The 24,718-nt window shown below is 39.4% G+C and overlaps 3 protein-coding genes across 4 annotated transcripts; 1 reads left to right on the top strand and 2 right to left on the bottom strand.

Moving 5' to 3' along the window:
• Window positions 1–109: 109 nt before the first annotated feature.
• Window positions 110–5,571, top strand: LOC121954143 (transmembrane protein 151B). Its single transcript, XM_042501481.1, has 2 exons — window positions 110–244; window positions 3,940–5,571. Exons 1-2 carry the CDS (start codon window positions 110–112, stop codon window positions 5,569–5,571), a joined length of 1,767 nt encoding a protein of 588 aa, XP_042357415.1.
• Window positions 5,572–11,072: 5,501 nt separating this feature from the next.
• On the bottom strand, window positions 11,073–18,672 carry lrr1 (leucine rich repeat protein 1). Of its 2 annotated transcripts, XM_042501457.1 has the most exons (5): window positions 18,119–18,672; window positions 15,358–15,456; window positions 14,012–14,264; window positions 12,021–12,495; window positions 11,073–11,934 (listed from the first exon to the last, which is right to left on the bottom strand). In XM_042501457.1, exons 1-5 carry the CDS (start codon window positions 18,299–18,301, stop codon window positions 11,679–11,681), a joined length of 1,266 nt encoding a protein of 421 aa, XP_042357391.1. In that variant the 5' UTR covers window positions 18,302–18,672; the 3' UTR covers window positions 11,073–11,678. The 2 variants fall into 2 exon arrangements, with proteins under 2 accessions (XP_042357391.1, XP_042357392.1); XM_042501458.1 differs by lacking the exon at window positions 15,358–15,456.
• Window positions 18,673–20,266: 1,594 nt separating this feature from the next.
• Window positions 20,267–23,393, bottom strand: dnaaf2 (dynein axonemal assembly factor 2). The gene is given in 3 exon segments (XM_042501281.1): window positions 20,267–20,473; window positions 20,476–20,654; window positions 21,611–23,393. Coding segments are annotated over 3 exon segments (2,037 nt in total). The 5' UTR covers window positions 23,262–23,393.
• Window positions 23,394–24,718: the final 1,325 nt, after the last annotated feature.

Genomic DNA, 24,718 nt, shown 5'->3' with positions numbered 1-24,718 from the left:
CTCCGGCCCAGACCGTGCGGGGCTGCAGGGGGAGCAGAGAGGGGGAACAGACCGGAGGGAACAGAGCAAGTGAATAAAAGGAGAGGGTTTATAATGCGAAAGGTGCAGCATGCTGTCCTCCGATCTGGACTCTGCGGAGGACACGGCGGCCAGCAGCGCTCCCAATGATGCTGAGGAAGAGGAGCAGGAGGAGGAGGAGGAGGAGGAGGAGGACTCACCGGCTGAGAGTGATGTCCTGGAGGAGGTAAGTGCAGACACGTTCATTATCTAGTTTTTTAAACAAAAACCTTAAAAACATGAAGAAATATCAGCTGGGAATCGTTTTGATCAATTTATTTCTCTCAGAAAAAAGAAAAAAAAAGAAGATTCTGAATTACTGTTTAAGAAAAAACAGTAATTCAGAATCATAAGGGACTGTTCTTTATTTATTAGAGGAAGGGGGAGGCTGGGGTGTGACTTTTTGTTTTTCTCTTATTGACCCTCCCTGAAGCTAACGTCACAAATATTTTTCCTTGAGCCTCCCCGAGTGTAAATGCATAACCCTTTCTCCACCATAAATTTGTTGATAGATTTTAAAAACTTGCCATTTGATGTTAAAAGGTTGAAGAGCTGCAGTTTAAAAAATAAATAAATTTTAAAAAGCCTAGGTTTTTCACTCTTGTTGTGCATGCTGATTAGTGATGCAAAAAATATCTTTCAATTTTATTTATTTATTTTTTTTTTGAAGAACAATTCAAAGCATAAAAATCACATTACAACCAAGGATTCTTACTTTTTCCCCGAAATTTTCTTCCCTTACCCTTCCATCCCCAAAAGAGAGACCATAACAGAAAGATTGCACTTTCCGAAATCACACTAATGGCAACAATCATGACAAGATTTATGGGTAACAGTGGCACCAAAATTAGCAATACCCTAAACACATAAGAAAATAGTAAATAAATACTCACATAAAAATAACTTAGAAAAGAAAAAAACAAAAAAGAGAACGAACAAGAATGTTCAGTTGTCACAACCAAGTTCATTTTTGTCCAAATTTTAAAAATAAATGTAGAATAAAGTGATTTTGATGAATATCACAATTTAAAGCTCAGATTGGGTTAAGCTTTTGTTTTGTTTTTTTGTAACAGAAGTGTTCGTCATACATGATGTGTACAAGGACTGTCAGAAATTTGAAAATCCATTGATAATTTCTGTTTTTATCCGATGCTTTTCTGACAATCACTTTGTAACCCTGTTAAGAAAAGTACTATATAAATTAAGATTATAATAATAATAACAATGATTATTATTATTGTCATCATCATCATCATCATCCATGGTAAAATGAATACAAAATACAGCCATTTAAATTTGTATGCCCCTAAGCCAAAATGAAAAACACAGTCCTCAGTTCTTAAAGAATTATTTAACACGTTTCCTCATTTTTGGATCATGCTCTTTCCACTCATAATAACGAACAGTCCCTAAACATTCTTGTTGTGAAATACAAATGAGCCCACTCTTAGATGCAAGGTTCTTAAGCTTATTCAATTATAGTCCTTAAGAAAAAAGAAGCAAATTTAGATTTAAAACACACGCATGTTGATTCTTTGTGCTTAGTGGAAATATCAATCCTTTATCGACCTCCTCTGTCATGATGCTACCTCTTTCACCTGCAGCCAAACAGCCTCTCTGCTCGCTGAAATGTCAGAATAGTCCCTTTCATATAGTGGCAGTAGAATTCAGTGAGGTGGAAAGATCACAAAAGCATGCATTTTATTCATTTAGACAGTTGTGAAGTCAGCAAACAATTTTTTTTTTTTACAAAGCCAGACTATGATATTCAAGTGTGATTAAGCATACGTGCATGTGTGTGTGTTTGCTGTCTTCACTGTCATGGAGTAATTACTGTGAGTCCATCTGCAGGGATTGGCTGTGTGCAGCCAGCCATGCACAGATAGTAAAAGAGCATGAGTTGTCTTACCTCAGATTCATTGTCCATGTATCTGCTGAGTCATGTTTTATACTGCGGAGTCTATTTAAGTGCAAGTGACTTTTGTCTTTTTCGCACGCATCCTATTCATTTACAGCCAACAGATTTAGTTGGCGTGTCCATAAATGACAAGATGTTTTCATTACTTTTTACATGTTTTGCGCATAAAAACATTAAGCTATAAAAAATCAAAAAGTGTTTTTCTGGTAAATAAAATCTGTATGGACTGTCTGAGGTCAGGAGGCTTTGTCTGAAGTCCGTCTTCTCTGCTATACAAGAGCTCCATAAATAACTGAGGTGGAACCAGCAAAGTGACGTCCTCACCCCTGTGTCAGTGCAGTAATGGATGGGCTGGTTGTCAGCATAAATCGTTTCACTCCATAAAACACCAGAGGTAGTCTACAAGAACGCAGCATCTCCTGAGGGCGACTGTCACCACCAGAACCAGACACAAATATTAGAAAGTGCCGCAAAGTCATTTAGAGAACGTGATAAATGTTAATAAGATGGGATCGAATTAATATATGAATGCTGCCATCCTTTGCAGATGCTCACATTAAATTTTGCTGTGCGGGTCATAAAGGGTTACGCTCCAGCCTCCTTTACTGTTAGTGTTACCGATGAAATAGTTTCAGGCCGGTGTGTCTTTGCTGAATGGGACTTCTGGTCAGTATTGCAAATGTAAGCACTTTCTGTTTCTGTTCGTTTGCCGCCCTGAGCAAACCACCCAATACTCAGAATACTCAGCAGCTGGAGCAGAAGTGTGTGTGTGTGTGTGTGTGTGTGTGTGTGTGTGTGTGTGTGTGTGTGTGTGTGTGTGTGTGTGTTTAAACAGTGCTGGGAAAAGTTTTCAGATTTCCTTCTTGGCTAAAAGTAACAAAATCCCTATTCAAAAATACTGCATTACAAGTTAAGAGTCCTAAAATGTTACTTAAAGGAGCAGTGTGTAAGATTTAGGGAGATTTATTGACATCAAGAGGTGAGAACTGCAGATTGCAACCAGCTGAAGCTTCTCCTGTTAGAATCCCTTTAGCTGTTCAGGAGCCAAATTATCCGCAGGAGTCTCCTCCTCACCAAAGATTTTTAAATTTCATTATTCTGTATATTATAGAATGACAGTAAAGGCTTTCTAAACTGGTAAAAACACAGAATAAAGCAGTTTCATGTTAAAAAAAAAAAAAAGAGCGTTTTTCGACTCTCATTGGGGAGGACCCGCTAACTACGGCAGCCGATGCGAAAGCACAAATGGCCCAGTCTAAAGCCGGTGTCTGATTGGTCCGTTCTACTGTAAAGTCATGTTCCACGTGGTTCAGTGTGATGATGTTCTGTAGTTGCATCTAGCCACTTTTTAACAATGCCTTTTTTAAGATACATTAAAGTTTGCAAGTGAGGTGTTTACTGATGTATTTTATGTCGAAGAACAAAACGTGAAAATCTCTTTTGCTAGTTTAAACCACAGACCGTATTTCGGGCTTCTAACCTAAAACACATTCAAAAAACCCACTGATGTTCAGACAAGGAAACAGGAGGTGCTGTATCGCTAATGGATTTCTGTTTTTTTGACGTGTTAATATGTCGGGCTCTGTGTCTATCACGGATTTAGTCTGCAAGGTTTTTATGATTTTGTCTCCATAAGTGTTACCCCGCGATATTAATGTGACAACTTTACCAGGCAGCACACTTGTCCTTGTGCAATAAAAATTCAATTAATTTCAGAGACAGATGTGTGAAAACACCTCAGTTAATATTTATTAATGTCAGCCGCTCTGACTCACAGCCTCCCGGGGACGCTACGTTGTTTAATTGAATTCCACTGAGCTTTCTTTAGTTTGATTTACTTTGTGCTTAGCTATGGGAAAGCTTGACAATCTATAGTGCGGCCACGTTCATTTGCATTTCCACTGCATGTCACCGCCAGGTTTCATCGCTCTAAGTGCCTTTTCCTCATTACTCTCTCTCTGCAGCAGCGTCCAGTGAACCAGTCTCTGGGTGCTTGTGTCTGCCGGGAGTCCCATTGGCGCTGCCTGCTGCTCTCTCTGCTCATGTACAGTTGCCTGGGTGCGGTGGCGTGGTGTCAGCTAACCCGCGTCACCAAAATCAGCTTCAACTCCGCCCTCACCTCCTCCTTCACGGCCTCCTTCACCTCCTCCCTGCGGGGCGCCTCTGGGATGGGCATTGGGGGACACTCGATGATCTACCACGACAGCCCGTGCTCTGACGGCTACATCTACATCCCCCTGGCCTTCCTGCTCATGCTCTACATCTTGTACATGGTGGAGTGCTGGCACTGCCGGGCCAGGAGCGAGCTGCAGAGCAAAGCGGACGTGGACAGCGTGTATGAGCGCGTGCTGCGGATGAGACAGGCCCAGCCGTGCATATGGTGGAAGGCCATCAGCTACCACTTTGTGCGACGGACCCGGCAAGTCACTCGATACCGAAATGGGGACGCGTACACAACCACGCAGGTGTACCATGAGAGAGTGAACACCCATGTGGCGGAGGGCGAGTTTGACTACAGCCACTGTGGGATGAAAGATGTTTCACGTGACCTCAGAGGTTTGGAGGGACATCCGGCGACTCGGCTGCGCTTCACCAAATGTTTTAGCTTCACAGAGTCCGGTCCAGAAAATGACTACCTCAACCAGAGAGCCAGGTTCTTCTCTGAGATTGAGGGTTTGGATGATTACATGGAGGCGAGAGAGGGGATGCAGCTGAAGAATGTGGACTTCAGAGAAAACCTCATCGCCTACGTAGACCCGGATAGGATGCCTTGGTACACTTCCCAGGTTGCCTTCTGGCTGGCGGCTCTGCTGATGTTGTCCTGGCCTCTGAGAGTGCTGATAGAGTACCGCACTGCTTACGTGCACTACCGCATAGAGAAACTTTTTGGGTTAGAGTACAGCCACAGCAGCCCCTCTCCTCTGGATGAAGATCGGCCTTTGGGGAACAACACCGGCTGCATCATTCCAAGAGTCGACACACTGGACAGCACCGAGATGGAGTGGCACATTCGCTGTAACCGTCAGCTGATTCCGAGCTACTCGGAAGCCATGCTGATCAACATGAGCACGCCGGACTCGAACTCCTTACAAGACACTGAATGCACCTCGTCCTCAAACTGCTTCCTCCTGGACAGCAGCCAGACCGCTCAGAGTTACGGCGCTCTGCAAAGCCAGGAGGACTGCGAGCAATGCAGGGAGCCCAACGGAGGAGGCGATGCAGGAGGCAGGAGGAGGACCATCACCAGCTCCAGCTGCTCCTCCATCTTCTCCTGCAGGGGAGCGCTGCTCCACTCGCACCTCTCCTCAGACACGTCTCGCTTCTCTCTCTGCCGCATGTACGGCTCCCATCGCACCGTGGCCCTGTGGAGGAGCCGCAGCAGCAACCTGACGGACCCCTGCTGCGTGGACGAGCAGTGCTGCCGCTCCGACTCCAGCCAGCTGGCGCTCAGCGACAGCCCACCGACTTACAGGGACGCCCGGTTCTTTCCGGTTCTCATTGTGCATCGGTCTGAGGGCTGTGGCAGCGAGGACGGGAGGGAAGTGAGGCGTTATTACATCCGGAGAGGGTCGTCCTGTGTGGAGACGGCTCTCTGAAGGACACGTTCAGTCAGCAGTGATGGGGCAGTTGGTCACTGTTTGCTTCATAGATAGAATGACATTAAAGGGATAGTTCACATTTTTTGGTTGTATGAGGTATTCATCCACAGTCAATGTATTACCTAGTAGGGATGCACATTATTGGATTTTTTGCTAATATCCGATATATAAAAAAAAACTCATTTGGCCAATAACCGATATATCCGCTTTTTTTCCCCATTTTATTTGAGTGACCATCAAGTCACTTTTGTGGTGGAATTTACAACAGATTATGCATACTCTTATCACGATTGCCCACCAGCAGATGAAGACATGAGATACTTACTACTAAAAATGCTTTTCAGTGTATGTAATATATATTCATTGTACAAAATAAGAAAAACACTAAAACTTTTCTACATGTTCATTCTGTCCAAAAAAAAATAGTTTAATATTGGTAAAAAAAAATATGATGATAGAAATCAGCATGTTGGCCGATTCCCATATTTTGTTTTAAAGCCAATGTCTGCCGATACCTTCAAAAAAATCTGAACTATCCCTTTAATGAAGATTTATGGAGCATCTACAGGAATTTCACTGTAAATATGCAGTAAAATAAAGTTAAATACAGACTTCTATTTTTAAACACAGTCACCAAAAACTCCTCGTATTGAATTGTCCATATTATTACAGTTAAACTGTCCCATGGAAACAGCCGCAGGTGTGGGACAAACAGTGTGGAGTGAGGCAGCAACAGTCTGTCTGCAGAGCAGAGTGTGTAATAACAATAATAACCGTCAAATCTGATTAAATTGTGCACTCCTGCTGCCGGTAAATGCACGACCTCTGCATCCTGCTGTTTCCATCACTCACATTTTTCAAAAATCACAGGATGCAAAACTTCATCTGCTCTCTCATTGACCTTGTATGTGTTATTATATGTGTGAGGATTATGCCACTTAGAGGCGTATGTAAGAATAACACAAGAAAAAAGAAAAGCTGCATGTTGTTACCAAAAAGTGTGTTTTTTAGTTGATTAATGGTGAAACCAAAGACATGAGTATTCTGTTTTTGTTTGTTTTGGGGGTTTTTTCTTGAAGATTTTTATTAAACACCACAAAGCTTTTATTTATGGGGGATATGCTGAGTGGGAACATGAATGTCAAAATGTAAGCAATAAAAGTAGTCCTGAAGGATTATTATTGCACAGGAGTATATGAATCACTCATCCCAGCAGATTAAAGAGAATACCTTCATAGAGGAAAATACACAAAAAAAAAAAAACAGTATAAAGAGTCACCTGAGCAGAACAGGGCTGAACATTTGGGGTTTTATTCTCTCAAATTAAATCATACAGGTAATCATATCACTGTGACAAATTTCTATTTCTTAATTTGAGGTCACAAACAAATGTGGGTCCCTCCTGTGTCTGTGTGTGTGTGTGTTTGTTTAAGAGTTAGTTTCTGCTGTGATCATGTTGATCTGAAATGACGATGTCAGACACTCTCAGACTCACTGGTTCCTCTGCCGTCCCCTAGTACAAATACAAGGAAAGAAACGCTTCTGACTGCACTGACATTCAGTGATATCAACCGACACTTTCCAATCATGGTCGCTGGACGGAGTGCGGTAGGTAAAAATAAAACACTGATGCAAGCAAAAATGAAAATTTGACCTGTTGTTTGAACTGGAGTGCCGTCTTGACAAAATAAAGCAGGTAAATGAAGAAAAAGAGTAGAAATTGTTTAATTATTCACCAGCTCATGTGTTAATCAGTTAATTGGTTTGAGTCATTTTTTAGGCAATACATACATTGCGCATACATACATACATATATAAATTTTGGATTTAAATTTCTTGAATGTAAATATTTGATTTTGTATTTACTCATCTCAGCTACGTAAACAAAGCAGAATCAACGCCAGAGATAGCAGAGCAAAGAGGAGAGCGAGATAGCCAAAACCAAGCGGTCCTTACCAAGTTAAAGTGTGCTGCAGGTCTTGCAGAGTTGGCCTCTCGAAAATATAAACCAGCTGCCAAGTGTTTCCTGCAGGCTTCTTTTGACCACTGTGACTATCCTAAGTAAACAATATCTTTATGTTGTTGTCAAAAGACATTTGGAAAATACATATATATATACATAATGATTAATTGATTTGAATCAATGCAAGATTTGGAATTTAGTTTGTCATTTTTCTTATATATCTGCATAAATAAAAAGACAAAATATTCTTATCCTAGTCCACTGACAGAAAAGAACAATGTAGCCTATGTGTTCAGCCTTTCCTAATAAACTACTGAGCAGTTTTATCTATAACAATGCATCATGTTTATAAGATGACCATGTCATTTACATGAAAAATCTGAATCTGAAAATAATTAGCACTTAAATAGTAAAATGCATCTCCTTGGGATAGTTTTTGGGGAAGTCTTTCCTGCAGCTGACCACTAGATGTCACAATTGCTCGGAACGTTATTCATTTATTATCATGTGTATGATATATTTTATGAGTACATTCAACAGTATTTTGACAAAAAAAGGGGGAAAAGCTTCAGTTGTTTCTCACAGTTTTGCAGAATGGTCCATTTCAGTATAATTTATATCACAGCCTAATTATTGATGTACTATTGTGTACATTAAGTTAGTAAGTAAAACTTTGTTTATATAGCACCTTTCGAATCCTAGGTTAGAAAGTGTACAAAAATTTGAATAGTGCAGCTGAGAAAGGTGGAACTGAACTTAATTAGCCTTTTTATAGTTTATACTTAGTTTAGGAAATTTTTTTCTTACCCCAAAATAAGATACATTTTTATCGTTAATCTGAACAATATTTACCTCTGAAGAAATATAAAGTGGTAGAAAATGTAAATATTCAAATGGAATACAAGTACCATAGCTGGAGTAAATGTACTTAGTAACTTTCCACCATTGTGAACAATAGAGCCTAATGAATTATTTAATTTATTTAATTATTTATGAATTATTGGATGGATAAACCAGATACATTTCTGTTTACAATTAACACTTGATATGATTAAAGCGCTTGCAAATGACAAGTTTGTACAAAATGTAAACTGTACATTTGGGGTTTCATTTTGCCTCTTTACTTTAGGATTTCATAGATTATTTTTTTAGAGATAAATCTAACCAAAACACTGACAAAGAGGAGGATCTCGGTTGTAATAATGAAAATAAATATGAAACAAAATTTAAATCATACTCACTAAAATAGAAATAAATCAGGTTTGAAGTGAAATCAAACACCATTGCTAAGTGTGCTGGTCTGTAGAGGAAACCATGAAGTACATGGATGGATGGATGGATGGATGGATGGATGGATGGGAAAAACAACACTGAATGGAAATGCTACTGACTCTTTGAGCCCATAAAGAGTTTAGAAACAGTTACGGATTGGTTTGGATTAAAAGTAAAAACACATTGCTCCCAGTTTAAGTGACCTTTTGCTGGTGAAAGTACAAATATAGATCACGTTCTTCTACCTTACTATATCATAATAAATCAAATTAGTAACCAGATGTACAACTTCACTGTGCCAACATAAACAATGGCTTGAAATACAATAAAAAAATGAGAAAAAAAATCTACTTAACTGGGTGCACTCAGGAACAGAGACCAAAGAGAAGCTCCTCAAACGAACGGCAGACAGTGAATGAATTCAGTCAGTCAGCACACTCACCTGCGTCAGATGCTCAATTATCCCACCTGTTCCTGCTTCAGGAAGCGCTCAGCTGTGCTCCTTCATCCAACAGTCATGTGACGCCGACATCCACACCAGCATTTCCATTTCCTGCTACTTTATACATCTGCTCCACTACATTTGAGAGGTTCATGTAGTACTTTTTACTCCAAATAAATTACCTGATACTGATACATATACATACATACTTTAATTCTTAAAAAATGATTTCAAGTTTTAATATTAATAAAACTTTGGTTTAACTTTGTTTTTATTCCCTTAAGGGTCATTGTAACAGATAATACTCATGATTCTGTAATATCTTGACACCACAATATTTTCTGAGATGGTTAATGTATCAAGGAAATCTTATATGGTTGCAACCTTAATCTGGTCCCTCTGTTTAGTGTGTGTAACCAAATCCTGCTAAAGGAAAAGTCTCGTAAAATCTAGAAGACTTTTCCAGATTGTTGAATACTCAGATATGGCACTGGCTCCAACACAACAAACTCTTTGCAACTCTCTTGATTGCTCACAAATGTTTCCACTGTTGTTTTTTAGCAAAAAGTCGCATTTCGCGATATTTCAGAATAAAGACTTCTCCTTGGTCACAATAACAAAGGCATCATTTCTCAGTAGGGTCATGATGTGTTCAGACAATCTGAGCCTGCCAAAGGCAAAAATGAGAAATTTTATGGTGCACAATTGTGCAAAGGGATTACATTCACTGCAGTACTCACTAAATACAGGAGCAATTTAAGAAGTTGTTGTCCCTGTTAGTCACTCCGACATAGTTTCCATTTACCCAAAGGATCTGAGTATTTCTCTCATCACTGCCTCATTCAAATACACGGCACATGAATCATTTCATTGCCCCAGAATAAACTGCTTTGCACAACATAATGAATACTTTTATTTTATTAATTTTTTTCACATGTATATAAAAAATGTGGGTCATTAGCACAGTAAATCTTCCTTTACCCAACGCTCGCAGACCCTGAGGCACTGTGTTCAGGAAAAAACTCTAACTCATCTAATTTCTTTATTCCCCAAGTAGGTCAGTAGGAGAAACTGCAGTTTGCTCTGAGGACCTTTTCACACCAGGAAGTCCAAACCAAGGTCCGCATTTTTGTTACATTTTCTACATTTGATCCAGTTAGTTTGGGTTTCACATCGCACTTCTGCAAGCACACTGAGGAACTACACACAACATGCCTACGTCCTGCCGTCATCACCGACATGAGCTGTTCCCCCGTCCTCTGGCATCGCCTCTCTCTAATCCTGCCATGAAATAATGTTCTAAGTTATGGAGCTTCATACAGTTTTTTCCTTCTGATTCTGAGTCGTCTCCTCCTCTCCCCATTTACTAAAACTGAACATACCACCACTTCACAACGTAACCCTTTGAAACATGAGCAAACTGACTTAATTTCTTTCAAAAACATCAAGAAGAAAGCAATGACCCAAAAGAAATTAAGTTTTTTAAAAAAAAAAAGTAAAATAAAGGTACCTGGAAATAGCAGAAAAAATGAAAAAGAGGAAAAACGAAAGTAACAAAAACAAACAAACAAGGAAATTAACTAGAAAAGTGTTTTAAAATTATAATAATTTTGTGTAACATATTTCAAAATATGTAATTATGTTAATAGTTACAACAATTTTCCCTAGGTTTCCCCCTTTTCCATGGACATTTTTTAAGCTTAAAAAAAAAAAATCCAAATCTACTAATTTCTTGCTATTTGTGGGACATTTCAAGTTTCTCACTGTCTTTTTCCCCATGTTTTCAAAATAAATCAAACCAATGTGCTCAGGGTTCAAAGGTTTAAATACTTATGAAAGGTGCCTGAAAGCAGCACAAAAGAAGTGATGTTGATCCAGGTTTCAAAGGGTTAACTGCTAATTTCCCCTCTACTCTGGCCGCAGCTACCAACACCATCTCTCTGTTGCTCAACACACACTACGCAGGAGGTGCCACACTACTCATATCTCTTGATGACAGCCTGCCAAAACTTTCCATGATTTGTCAGGAAAAAAAGGTTTTTGGAATGGAAAATTTCACGTAACAAAATAAAAAGTCTGGACCAAACAAGGAGGTGTGAAAGGGCCCCAGGAGGCAGGAAGAACACGGTGTATGACACTTACCAGCAGCGATAGCAAACTGTCATTCTGTGTCAGTGTTGCTGCTATTATTCCATAAAGTCAGTGCCGCTCAGTTACATATGGAGCAGCTCAGTGAGAAGTGCATTTTGAGTAGAATAGAAGTGTAAAACAGGCAGTTTGAAGCACTTTTAAAAAGGTTAATCAGTCAGTTGATATTCTCCTTTCCCAGGAACCTGTACGCTCCAACAGCGTCTGGTAATTTGCAACCTTTTGCAAAATCCACAGCAATTTGGCGTGTTTATTGTCACACAAAGAGTTAGTTCTTCCTCATCTGATCCCTCTCTGGAGGGAGTTGTCTAAAAATTCAGAGTAGCAAGAGAGGGAGCAGAAGTGCTGCTGCACCGGAGCGTCTGTGCCCCCCATGTCGTCCACCAGGACCACCGTGTGAGAGACTTGGTGCAGGTTCATGCTGACTGCTGTCTTGATGTAGAAACTGATGCACACACGGCCGCAGTCGCAGGTCTTGGCGACTTCAAGGTCCCGACACAAGTGGGCAGGGAGGAGGTGAGGTCCGTATGGTAACCTGCGAGGAGAATCAGAAAGGATACGATTAGGAGTTTGCTCTGCTAGGAACCAGAGAAGATTCAGTATGATATGTTTAATCCTAACCTGAGGTTTGCCACGGCTCTGGAAGCCAACTCTTGGAGCGACAGGGGGAATGTGAGTTTCATGGTGTGGTCCAGAGGGTTCGGCTGGATGAACGGATTCCCAAACAGGTCCAGGTTCTCCAGACTCAGCTTACGGAAGTCACTGGGCAGCACAGCTAGCTGGTTGTGCGCCGCTGACAGAAATCTCAATTTAGAGAGTCGGCCGACGTGGAACGGCAAACAGACGAGCTCGTTGTCGTCCAGTTTGAGGTTCACTAGTTCTTTGAGCTGGCAGAACTGAGCGGGGAGGGACTGCAGTCGATTCTGGCTGAGGTCCAGGACCTGGAGCGTCCGCTGCAGGGTGGACAGGCAGAGCGCCTGGCTGAAGGCTTCCAGGTGGTTGTTGTGAAGGATGAGCTCTGAGAGGCAGCTGAGGTCACCGATGGTGGCGGGGAGTTTCTTGATGTGGTTGTTACTGAGGTCTAGCTTGCGGAGAGCTGCAAAAACAAAGAAAAAAGCCACAACTTACAAGGTGTAATCAGGCTATTTAGTATTGCAATTACATGAAGTTGGGGTCAATTTTTAAAAAGAATGTTCAAAATAAAAAGATAAAAAGTCAAAGTCAACATATTCTACCTTTTTGTCCCAAGCTCATCAAACAGTGGATCTGTCATTTTCCATAATGCAATTCATCAAGGTTTTCTTAAACTCAAATAAGACACAAATCCAACTATTTTCACAGGCTGAGCAGGACTCCTCCTGATGAGTAAGCTGATCTTCAAATCTAAAATCAATGTAGTGCCCCTTTGAACTCATCAAACCTAAAACTTATCAGTCTTATCAATGCTCTGTTATTTTCTCCATAAAAACAAAAGCAAAAAAAGTGCTGATGTAGAATGTAAATCGAGAGCTGTCACACAGTGCAGGCCAAAATATCAGGTGTTCTCCAAGAAAAGTTGTTAGGCCAGGTGGCAAGTATGTTTGGGGTCCAGCAACAGATTTTGTTTTGATTTTGATGTTAATAATGCAGAAAAGCTCAATTAAAGGAAGGTTTTTATGTTTAAAAAGCAGCGTTTGGGCTCTTATGCATGTGGAGAATAATGTAGATTTGGTGTTTATGGTGTGGGGGTGTGCTTCAAGTCAGTTTTTTTTGTTTTTTGCTACACAGTGTGCTGTACAGTGCATTTCTGGGGACATTTTGGTCTCCAGATTTTGCTGCAGAGTGAGTACTCTTGACTTTCCCACTACTCTTTGGTTCAAGCAGCTGCCCCTATAGTGCCTGTGTTTTCTTCATACATCCATGGTCGCAGCACGGAGGAGATAGCTGGCACTGAGAGGCTGATCTTCTGCTTAGAAGTGGGGAGATTATAGCTCACCGAATATAAATATGAAAGTCTCTTTGATATCTAGTGACAGTCGACAGCACTGTTAGCTTGTTTACTGCATCACGTTAGTGCCGCTGTCACACCGAACGTCCCGCTGAGCCTCGTTTAAAGTTTTTATGGAAAACAAAACGTCAAATATTCACATTGAACAGCCAAATCAGCTGGCATCATTTTAAGTTGGGTACAGCCTCACTAATGTCCCACAGGGGATGAGAGGAGAAAGAAAAGTGGCTGACATTAGTAACATGATTTGTAGTGGAGTTTTGACTCCTCATAGTTAACATCCTGTAGGCTCACTCATTTTAAATGCAAATGTCAGCTGCTGATTCACAAACTGTAACTTTCTCGTCAACGTCAAACACTCAAACTTTAGAGAACTGATTACATCAATATGATACAATCAAGCTTACCTCATTGACTTGAGTTAAATTCACTTTTGTTGTGTGTCTATATGTGCAGTCAGTTGTAATATTAGGTGTTTTTTTTTATTCTCAAGGCTGCTGTAGGTTTTTTTTTTAAACCACAGTAATGGGGGGTCAATTTAGGGCGGGCCACCTGGCTTGCAGTACGCTGGCAGAAACCCTGAATATAACTTTTAAGTGTGTAGCCAACAACTGTCTCACTCTACCTTTAAGGGACAGCATCCGCATGTCCACCCGCGAGAGTTTGCAGTAGGAGACCTGCAGCTGCTCCAAAGAGTAGGGGAAGTTGGACGTGAGGGGGTAGTCCTTCTTGGAGACGATGGTGAGCTTCTTCTTGGGTTGCTCTACGTCTCTGGCGCGAACCGGAGTGAGCGTGGAGAGAGGAAGGCTGCTCGCGTCACCTCCCCTGTGTGCCAGACGAGCAGCTGAGAGGAAGTTCTTCAAACTGTTTGAATCAGCCTATGAATGAGTAAATAAAAAAGTTACCGGTGGATTCATGGATTAAACAGGTGACAAAAAAAAAACAGACTCACGGTGTCTTCTCAGGTGGCCGTGTTTGACCGTATTTCTTAGAATATCTAACCTAAATTCACAGGCCTGAAATAACTTGACACACTTCCTTTGAAAGAACATGATGTGCTTTTTTGCTGCTGGGAATAAAAGTGTGCGTGTAAGACACAATTTTGTGAATACCGGGACAATCCAGTGCTCCAAAAGAAGAGACCGCCAACCAAAAAACTTGATGATTCGAGCCCCCGACTTTCAAGGGGCAGCTCTAGTGTTTTCCTAAAAGAAGTCTGGCTTTGAAAGTGATATAACAGCCTTATTTTTCCGTCGGAACAGGCTGTCTGACATTAAGGGAAACCTCTGAAAACCAAATAATAACAAACACTAAAACTGACGTTAATTATTTTACGTGGGACTTTTTTTAGGTGACTGACATACATATCGTTGCTGACTCTATCCATGGCGGTAGATTGCCTAACTTCTGTGTCAGACGGCTTTCCAAAGTGAGAGCGTGCTGACGGAAATTTACTGTATGTAATACGCTGACAATGGATAAGTACCTCATACAACCCCACTTAAAAAAAAACAGAACTATCCCTTTGCGTGAGTTTTTTTTGTTTTTTTTTTTACACATTTCCTACAATTTGGGAACTTCTGTTTCCTGTGTTTGCCTGCATGAAGGGGAATCTGTTAGTTTGTGGGTGTGTGAGCACATTTCTTTCAACATGACATAAAACTATGTTAGAATCTAGGTGAGAGGTCACCCCTGACCTCAAAACAGCCGAGAGGGCTTTACAGCGACTGCAAACAATGAGGCTGCTATGGTGACTGTCCGGGCATCAGCTGCAGTCAAAACAACCGACTGTGTTTGTCTGGTTGACAAATGAGCAAGTGGACAGTTTGACTCTTGTGGAAAATTTTAAGGAAATAACAAGGAAGTTGCATCATCATGAACCTGAAAATCTTGTTCTGGATAGAAAACAACAACAAGCAGGCCTGAACTCACAGACACGTTTAAACTCAGACACCGTGCTGGTTGTCGTACCTTGCTCAAACAAATGTCAACAGCAGGTTCCTTTAATCTCACAGTGGCCTTGCCTTCCTCCACAAACCAAGTGAAGAACTTCTCTATGTTGTCTTTCAGCTGAAAGAGAAAGTTGGCAACTGTCAGTGACGGAAAAATACATGACACAACAACAGGGCGGGTGCGCATTATCATCCAACCATGAGAGATTTCACTGTTTCAACAAGTGTGGACAGGAAAGTTTGTATGTTTGCAGAGCTACGTCCTTTAAATGACAAGATTTAGAGGAGCACCTGATGCAACCATCTGAAACTATGAAAACAACACGACTTCGAGGGTTTCCAATCTAGGAAAAAAAAGGAGCAGGAGATTGACATAACTGAGAATCAAACATACTGTCATGCAATGTTTCATACTATCCATCTAAAAAAAGAGACCTCCGCAGAAGATCTGACAAGTAACGTAACATGGGCAACTTATTTTCTGTCTATGAAAGCGTACTTATTGTTAAAGCTAAGAGGAACGAAGCAGGAAAATTGGATGTCCTTGTAGAAATGAAAATGCTCCATATAATGTGACACTGGATTAACTGTTTTATTTTTATTTATTTATTTTTATTGGCTCACACATAAAACTGCTTGAAATCCATATATATGGATATATATATAACAATTACAAAAAATTACAAAAAAAAAGGACAAAAGTAAAAAAGAACAATTTAGGTTTCATTTTGGAAAAAGAAATGTGAAGCTGATCAACATGTTTAGTATCATATGAGGGAATCTGGACATACATTTTTGTAGATTTTGTGTTTCATACAGTTAAAGTGTGCAAAAGTTTGTTAGGCCTTTTTAGTTTCCTTTTCTAGAATTATAGTTTAAGAAGCCAAACAACAACAGTGACAACACTAGTAACTCATTAAACACACAACACCAATAAAAGAGAGGAGGAGGACACACTAATTGTCTTGAGTTGATGTTTATGTGTAAATGTCTGACCCACTAGATGAAGATACATGAGTTAATGGTTCTTTTGCTTTTCTTCTCATTGTTTGAAAATGCAAACTTTGCTCTTTGAGTCAACCAAAGTCCTGATTCAGGTGAATTTAATCTTTCTGTTTTAAAAAAAGAGATAACAATGCATGCTATAAAAGAGGGCCAGTCCCCTGCCTTTATGGTGGCACTGACATATAAACAAATCCTACATGCACCCTCAGAATTCATCTTAATAAATGCAACTACTGATTAATATCACTTACTTCTGTTTTATTTATCTTATATATTATCATTTTTTTTTACCTTGCATTGCTTTATATCCTTGTATATAGTGTCTCTTGCTGTTACTTTTACATTATTTCTTTTTATATGCATACCTAAATTGCATTGCTGGAGGGACTCTGTGACCCAAGTTTTTCAATGAGACCAACAGCTCTTGTAACTGTTTGACAACAAATAACCCTGACAAAAGATTTGTGAAAAACAACTGTAAAAAAAAAAAGAAAAGAAAAAAAACTGTAATTTAATACTTCTAAATAGACTGTTAAATACACCTGCATGTTTAGGGAACTTTATTCTGCAGGCATTGCTTTTAACAGCTAAAAAATCTTATTCTTATATGAGTATGATGGCTATTGTGTGATGAGGGTCAGGGACTGTTATTTATGAGAGGGGACGGGCTGATGCTAAATGGGGGAGGCACTTCAGATAATACATTTTTTGTTTGTTTTGTTTTGTTTTTTGATTTGACCCTTTAGAAACCCAAACTCCACAAGAGGGTTTGGAAGACATGTTTACATTTTACACAAAAAATGACAAAATGTATCATTGCCATGAAGCATGGGATATGGCTATTTATAGTGGAGGGTCATTCATTTTCACCCACTCACTCAGGGAGGCTCAAAGAAAAATATTTGTAGCATTAGAGAGGGTCAAGATAAAGATAAGCACCTCCTCTCCTCTGATAAATAAAACACAGCCCCTAAAATGAGAAAAGTCTTGTGAACAACAACTGTAAAAGAAATAGTCATTTAATACACTAAAAATACACCTGCATGTTTCAGGAACATAAATTTACAGAAAATTTAGCATGCAACCATTTTTCAACTTTTAAAAACCCTTTAAGTTTTAAAAACGTGCATGAGTCTAAGGAGTACTGTTTGATGAGGCTACTTTGCTGTTTCCAGACTTTAACCCTTAGAAACCTGAGCTAGAATTGGTTTGATTTCTTGCAAAACCATGAGGAGAAGACAACAAGCAACTAAACAAGACATGGCCCAAAACTTATTTGTAAAAAAGTTACATTGTCATTACATGACAATATAAAAAGGGTTAGGGTTAGGGTTAACCCAACCCTAACCCGACAAGAAAAAGAAAAAAAATACAGGTTAAAAATAAATAAATAAATAAACAATAAAATGATCTGCAGAAAGTGCTGAAAAGTATTTTTCCCCCATAAAAAAAACCCAACTATTTTTTTAGGATATTTTCTTGTTTCTTTTTTCTAATTTCTTGCAATTTATGGGACATTTCTTGCCCAGCTGCTGGCTCCTTTTTCCCCTCCATGTTTTCAAAAGAAATCAGATAAATTTGCTCTGGTTTCAAAGAGTTATCTGGCCATGTAATACTCTTTGAGTTATGAATGAAATATCCTAACCTAAATCTGACTAAATCAACTTCAAATCGTGCAATCAGCCAAACTTGGTGAACAACAACAGACCCACCTAAAAGTAAATAATATTAATATTAGCAGTGCAGCATGGACAATCAGAGCAGCACACACTGACCTTGTACTTTGAGCCTGCTCTGTCTTTAGCTGTGCAGATCATCATGTAAATGTTGCAGCGTTGACTCGTCTTGTCCAAATGCTTCCCGATGGACAGCACCGCTCTCGTCCCTTTCCCTCGACTTTTCATCCCAAACGTGGGGAGCAACCGATTCACCACCTCGACATCACACTGCAGCTTCATCGCAAACAACGACTAAAATAAAATAATTCAAAAAAAATCCAGGCTTGATGCCGAGTCGGAGTGAACTAAGGGTTTAAAAGCATCACAGAGGGGAAAAAAAACTTCCGCGAAGAAGTAGCTACTAGTGTACAGGAGCTACTGACACATCCGTCCTCTTCGTGGATGTCAACAACCGGACCAGCCCTCCGTACCGAGCCGCGGCTGCGTCTGACCCGCGGAGACTCTTCAGACGGCGGAGACACTCGGACTTTGCGGGCAGCTGCGGTGACACTGACACTGTCAAGACAAACTGTAAAATGTCCCGGAGAGTTTTCTGTTGTCAGTCAGTCGGTTAGCTGCCGTTAGCAGGATCTCGCGCGCGTGGGAAGTGACGTCATGAAGCGCTCGTTCACTCTAGACCGGAGCGCGCGATGACCAAGTCAGCAACACACGCATGGAAAATAAATTATTTTGTCTAAAAAAATACAGAAATGTACGGAGCCGCGTAAGGGACATGGGGGAGAAAAAATGAAATAAGGACGAACTTTTGCGAGATCTCGCAAAAGTTCTCGCAAAAAAAATTGATGGGATGAACTTATTGCGAGATCTCGCAAAAGTTCGTCTTTATTTTTTTTTCACCCATCAATTTTTTTTCTCCCCCATGTCCCTTAAGGGGCTCCGTAGAAATGAATAATTTTTACTGAGAAAAAATTATTTTATTCAAAATAATATATATTATATATATATATATATATAGTGTAAAAATATACCAACATAATTTTAGATAAAACATATATGGAAATAAATAATTTTATTCATATATATATATATATAATTTAGAAATATACAGAAATAAATCATTTTATTTCTGTAAACAAAACCCTCTCTCCTCTTTTCAATAAACAATCAGTGGTTGAAGAAGAACTCTATACTTGATATTACTATTTGATAGCATTTAATTTTCAATTTTAGACTACTACTAATGATTGTTTTGTCTTGCCTTGGCCTGCAGTTTCAACCACTGTTAGTTTTCTTATCTGTTATCATCATCATCATCTGTTGTCAATATGTTTATGTACTGTGCATGTTTTTGTATCACCATGCATGTCACTTTTTAAATGCACTTTACATATTTTGCACTTTAATTTGGTTGTTCATTTATTGGCATTCTGCTTTACATGAGATTATCTCTCTCCTCTGCATTTTATTTGTTTGTATTCATGGTCACTTATTTTTACTTTAATTTTACCTGCTTATTGAGTGTACCCTCCTCATCCACATTTTACTTATTTTTTCGTATGAAATTGTATTTTTTGCACTTGCACCTCAATCTGCTCATGTATGGACTCAGTGCTGTTTTAATGTTCTTAATTTTTGTATGTGGAAATTTTTATTCTGTATATAAATTAATCTGGAAAGCACTTTGTAAAATGCTCAAGCCTCAAAAGTACTATATAAATAAAATAATTATATTATTACTCAAATATTGCACAAGTAAAAGTAGCAATACCACAGTGTTTACAACTAAAAATCCTACATTCAATTTTTGCCATTAGTGAAAGTGCAAACATATCAGCATTAAACCTACTAAAAGCATATGAATCACTTTAATGTTGCATCTGGTAAATGTGGACCTCATTTTGATTATTTTTATAAACCTTAGTCTGCTGGAGAGCTTGTGAATTTCAAGGATGGGTATAAATAATTTTATCTTAATCTATAATATTACATTTAGTTTTTTGGTCATATTTTTATTATTATTAATCTGAATCTCACATTTTGTATTTCAGTACAACACTTGGGCTAATTTACGTAGTTACATTGCACAACTGGAATTAAGTGACTGAAAAGAAAGGCCAGGGTTTTGAAAATATGATTATTTAATATTTTTGACACACTGCAGATAAACTACACATACTGGTATAAGTTGTGAACCTGCTGTAATATAAGAAAACCTCTTTCAGCCTCCTCTGACTCTGACACACCTCAGTCCAGCTCGTACATCAGAGAGTTTTGCAAGATGAACGCGGCGGAGGTGAAATGATTACTGATGACCGTTTCATTTCCATCTTTATCAATTTCCCTCAATAACACAGGTGGCGGTTTGTTGTTGTGCCCCGTGTTGTGGAAGATTTGCTGTATCAGCAGGTCATCTTCATCTACGTCCTCCTGCTTCACTGAGCCCCCACGGCGGGCTCCTCAGAGCAGAGGGCGACCCTGTTGCTTAAACCTCCTCTGCTTGACTTGTTTGCTTCATCTGTTGCAGGCATCTCGCTGGACTCCTGAATATTGCAGTCCTTTGTGTTCTGGCTGCTAGCTGAGATGCAAGTTTGGGATTCGTCACGGGATCGTTGATGCAGAGCATCTGTTCCAGCTAGAACAGAAAATTTCAGACAGCTTAGCCCATTCGAGCCCGAAGGCTATTTATTTATCTATTTATAAGGACATGCCAGACTTGTTCTGATTGGCCTACATGAAAAATCACAATTTTATCAACAGTCAAAACTCAGGATTTTTTTTTAAAAAAAATGAAGACAAATGTTAACACTGTGTTCATTAACCCTTTAACACCTAGACTGACATCAATTTTCTTGTGCAACGTTTAGATGCCTTTCACAAGCATTTAACCTTCTGAAACTTCAGAAAATTAGATTTATGTTGGAAAACATGGGAAAAACACAACGAGCAACTTGGCAAGGAGAGTCAAGCAAGGAACTTGGCAAGAAATTAATAAAAGATGAACAAAAAAAGAAAAAAAGACCAGAATACTGATAAAGAAAAAGAGGTGATTATTTGATATTATTCAAAAACATGGAAAATGCCTCGAAAGCTACATTTACATTTACATTTACTTTTTTATTTCTTATTTTAATTTTCTTGTTACTTTTTACTAATTTCTTGCTAATTTTTGGGCCATCTCTTGATAAGTTGCTTGTCTTTTCTTCCCATTTTTTGACAGAAAGCCATCCAATTTCATTAGTTTTCAAAGCATTAAACATTTTCCATATGAAATATTATTGTACACTCAACTCATTAGAATTCATAGTCTAATGGTGAGAAAATTTTACACAAATGTCTAACTGAATAAAATGACAAAGTGATGACATTTTATATCCAAAAGGTCAATTTCATTTGGACATCATGTTTTGTGTCCAGAATGATAAGAAAAAAACTTATTTTTTGCATTTTGACTGATTTTTTCTCTCTTTTTAGATTTGTGCTTAGGAAAACCCAGAGAAATTAAACATTTAAGTCGCAGATGGGTTTGTTTGTTCACACATACCTTTACCTTCTCATCAACACAACTGTCAAGATTTGTGTGGTTTGAACTTACCTTCTCCTTTCCATGTGCACTCTCTCTTGTCTGTTCAGTCTCATCTTTGAAGTCTGAAATTTCGGGTGTTGACTCCAAACAAGAGTGGTCTTCTTTTCCTTCGCAGGTTGGTTGATCAGCAATGATTAAAACAGGGCGGCTCTCTGTTTCAGGTGAATCCACAAGCCTGTTATTAACAGGCAGTGAGCTTTCTTCTTTGACAGAAACATCAGCGGTGTCACACTGTAAACTTGTTACACCAGAATCATTTTTATCTTCATGTTGCTGCCTATTCTGCGGGTTATCAACTTCTTTTTCATTTTTCTGCTCTTTTAAGTTCTCCTCCTCCACACCAATTTCATCTTCCTCTTTGTTTTCTCCCTCCTCCTTCTGCTTTCTCCATGTTTCTGTCTCACCCACTGACCCTTCTTGGCTTTCCCTCACTTGCTCCTCTCCTTTCTCTGGACCTCTTTCTACCTCTTCTCCACCTTTCTCTACCTCTGTCTGCTGCCTCAAATCCCCTTCAACATCTCTTTTCCCCTGCTGTTCGTCATCATCACCTACACTAGTCTCAGCAGGCCTTAAGGAAAAATCAAAAGCTTCATTAGAAGGAAGAACGGGCAGTGTGACTGTGAGCTGTCCTCTCTGTTTGTTGAACTTGGCCTCCCCTTTATCTTCATCTACTGGGTAGGCTAAGGGCAGCTCCAGTTTGTAGGCTGGTTTCTTGGACTCCAGCAGCAGCCGTCTCTCCTTTACCTCCAGGCTGGCGTCTGCGGCCGCCTTCAGAAGTGGCATGTCGATGGTAACAACTATCTCTTTGGGTCTGGGGCTTTGGGCCGAGTCTCTGGAGTACCTAAAGTCCTGTAGATCCACAAAAGAGCGATATTTTACTGTGTAGTTTGGCTTGGTAGGCTCTTTCTGGGGCTTCATGCTGAAGCTTTGAGATTTAGCAATACTGCTGTTTTTTGTTGATTCTGTGGGCTGAGTTTGCAGCGATGTGGGTCTTTTTTCATCTGGATATGGGAACGCAAGAGGGTCATCTGAGTGCTCCTTGGCTTTATATCCAGGTATTGGCTTGCGGATGACACAAGGCTGTGGGGTGCCTTTGTATTTTGTACTCATCTGCCTCACGTTGTTTTTATCCAGAGTCACTTTGAAACCATCCTGGATGCCCTGGATGGCTGTGCCTTCCACCATATCCATAAATCCTTTGTTTTTGCTTGCAATGTGGAGGGTGTCAGGGTGGAAAATAACATCATAGATGATGATCTTGTTCCCCTTGGGGTCTGTGTCTTGTCTCCCTGGGTGCAGACTGTGAGGCAGGGACCAACACTGTCCTCTGCGGCCATCCTCCGACTCCCCCCATTTACATTCAGGCTTTCCAACTTTTTCATTGGCGCAGATGTTGATAAAACACTTCTGCTTTCCGTTCACACTCGTCCTGAGAGCCTTGAACGGTTCTGGGTGGATAAATTCAACAGTGTGTCCTCTCTCCTGCTCCAAAAGTTTGATCTCCTCTTCATATCTTTTCTTGTTCTCGGGGTCTGATAGCTCCTGCGCGTAATCGCGCAGCATTTCCCTGAATTTCTCGTCTTTAAAAGCTTTTTTCAGTCTGTCGATTTCATCCGCTGTCATGTTTAAATCTTTCATCTTATCTCTAACCTCCATGCTAGTGACCAACGAGGAGGAATATTGAAGAAGTCAGCGACAATTTTCGTCAGCTAAACGCACAAATTAAAAAAAAAAAAAGTCAGAGGTGAACTTAGCTAAATTTTAACAATGTTACGAGCCGTCCTGGAAGAAAAAAGCACAATGTTGTGTCGTTTTATGTCCATTTCCATGTATTTTAGCTCCTGTTGGGCCGTCCTAATGCTAGTTGTGTTAATGCAACCATAGCAACGTGGAGGTGCACCATGGAAACACTTCCCCGAGAAACATCTTCTCGCCCCGAATCCGTCAGAAATTACTAAATTTACCCTTTTGGCAATTACTTTGCTAACTTTAGATACACAGGATTATATACAGTCTATGGACTGTACTCACTGGTTTTGTCTGATGATCAAGGGTGCTCCGATTTGCTGAAATGATTTCTCTGACAGTCGCGTTCAAACGAAAAAAAAAACCCAAACACCCACCCCAAATAAACAGGCCTTTATGAAAACAAACGTGAAAAATAAAAAATAATAAAACTGAGATTTAATCAAACACACAGCGGTTGAAGACTGTATCCTTTTTGACGTCTTCCCTGCTTAACAAATTTCGCACATCTGCTCTTAATGAGAAAATCCTGAGACAAAAACAAACAAAACAGAGAAATAGGACATAGAAATACAAAGGGACTGCTGCAAGGAGATAGAAAACGATGGGAAAACATCCTCAAAGAGACGCAAAACAACCACAAAGAGACACAAAATGACCAAAATATATACAAGATGGCAAAAAAGACTAACGAAAATAGTCTGTGTCCTCACAGAAATTTGGCAGTATTGGCACTGTTAATGCATTGATTGTGATTCTAACTTTGTCATATGAGGAAATACATCACTAGGAGTGTGGAAATTATACTTAATTTAAAGCAATGGTTGTCAACCATTTTGGTCAGGCAAGTTTTTTGGTTAACCTTTTTCTTAGATTATAACTTAATTTGAAAATGTTAAAATTGTATTAACAATATTATATATTTTGTATTCCTGCACACTAGAAAAGAAAGCTTTTTCTTTTCTTCTCTTTTTTGTTTTACATATTACACTATCTGGCAAAATTATTACACCATTATTTTAAAAAACAAACAAAAGACATACCTGACAAGTATTACAGTATTAATATCAGTCAGAACATTAATTGTATCACATTATTGGTCAAGTTATTATATTAGTGGGTTTTTATTACATTGTCCATCTGGTTAAGTGCAGCTTTATAACATTTTCAGGTATTAACAAATTTGGGGGAAAATTATCACATTATTGGGTGCAGCAAACACTTTACAAAACTGTATTTTTAATGGCATACATTCATTGAACTGTGGATTTATTTAGCTTTTTGGTTTATATGCTATTTCATTCATTTTGTATTTTTACAAAACCCCTCCCAAATTCTGTTTAATTTCTGTTCTGTTTTCCAAAGTA

Source organism: Plectropomus leopardus, chromosome 14 (genome assembly GCF_008729295.1).
Source record: "Plectropomus leopardus isolate mb chromosome 14, YSFRI_Pleo_2.0, whole genome shotgun sequence".
NCBI classification, from domain to species: Eukaryota; Metazoa; Chordata; class Actinopteri; order Perciformes; family Serranidae; genus Plectropomus; species Plectropomus leopardus.
Note: the sequence above shows the minus strand (reverse complement) of the source record. Positions and strands in the feature narration are given on the sequence as shown.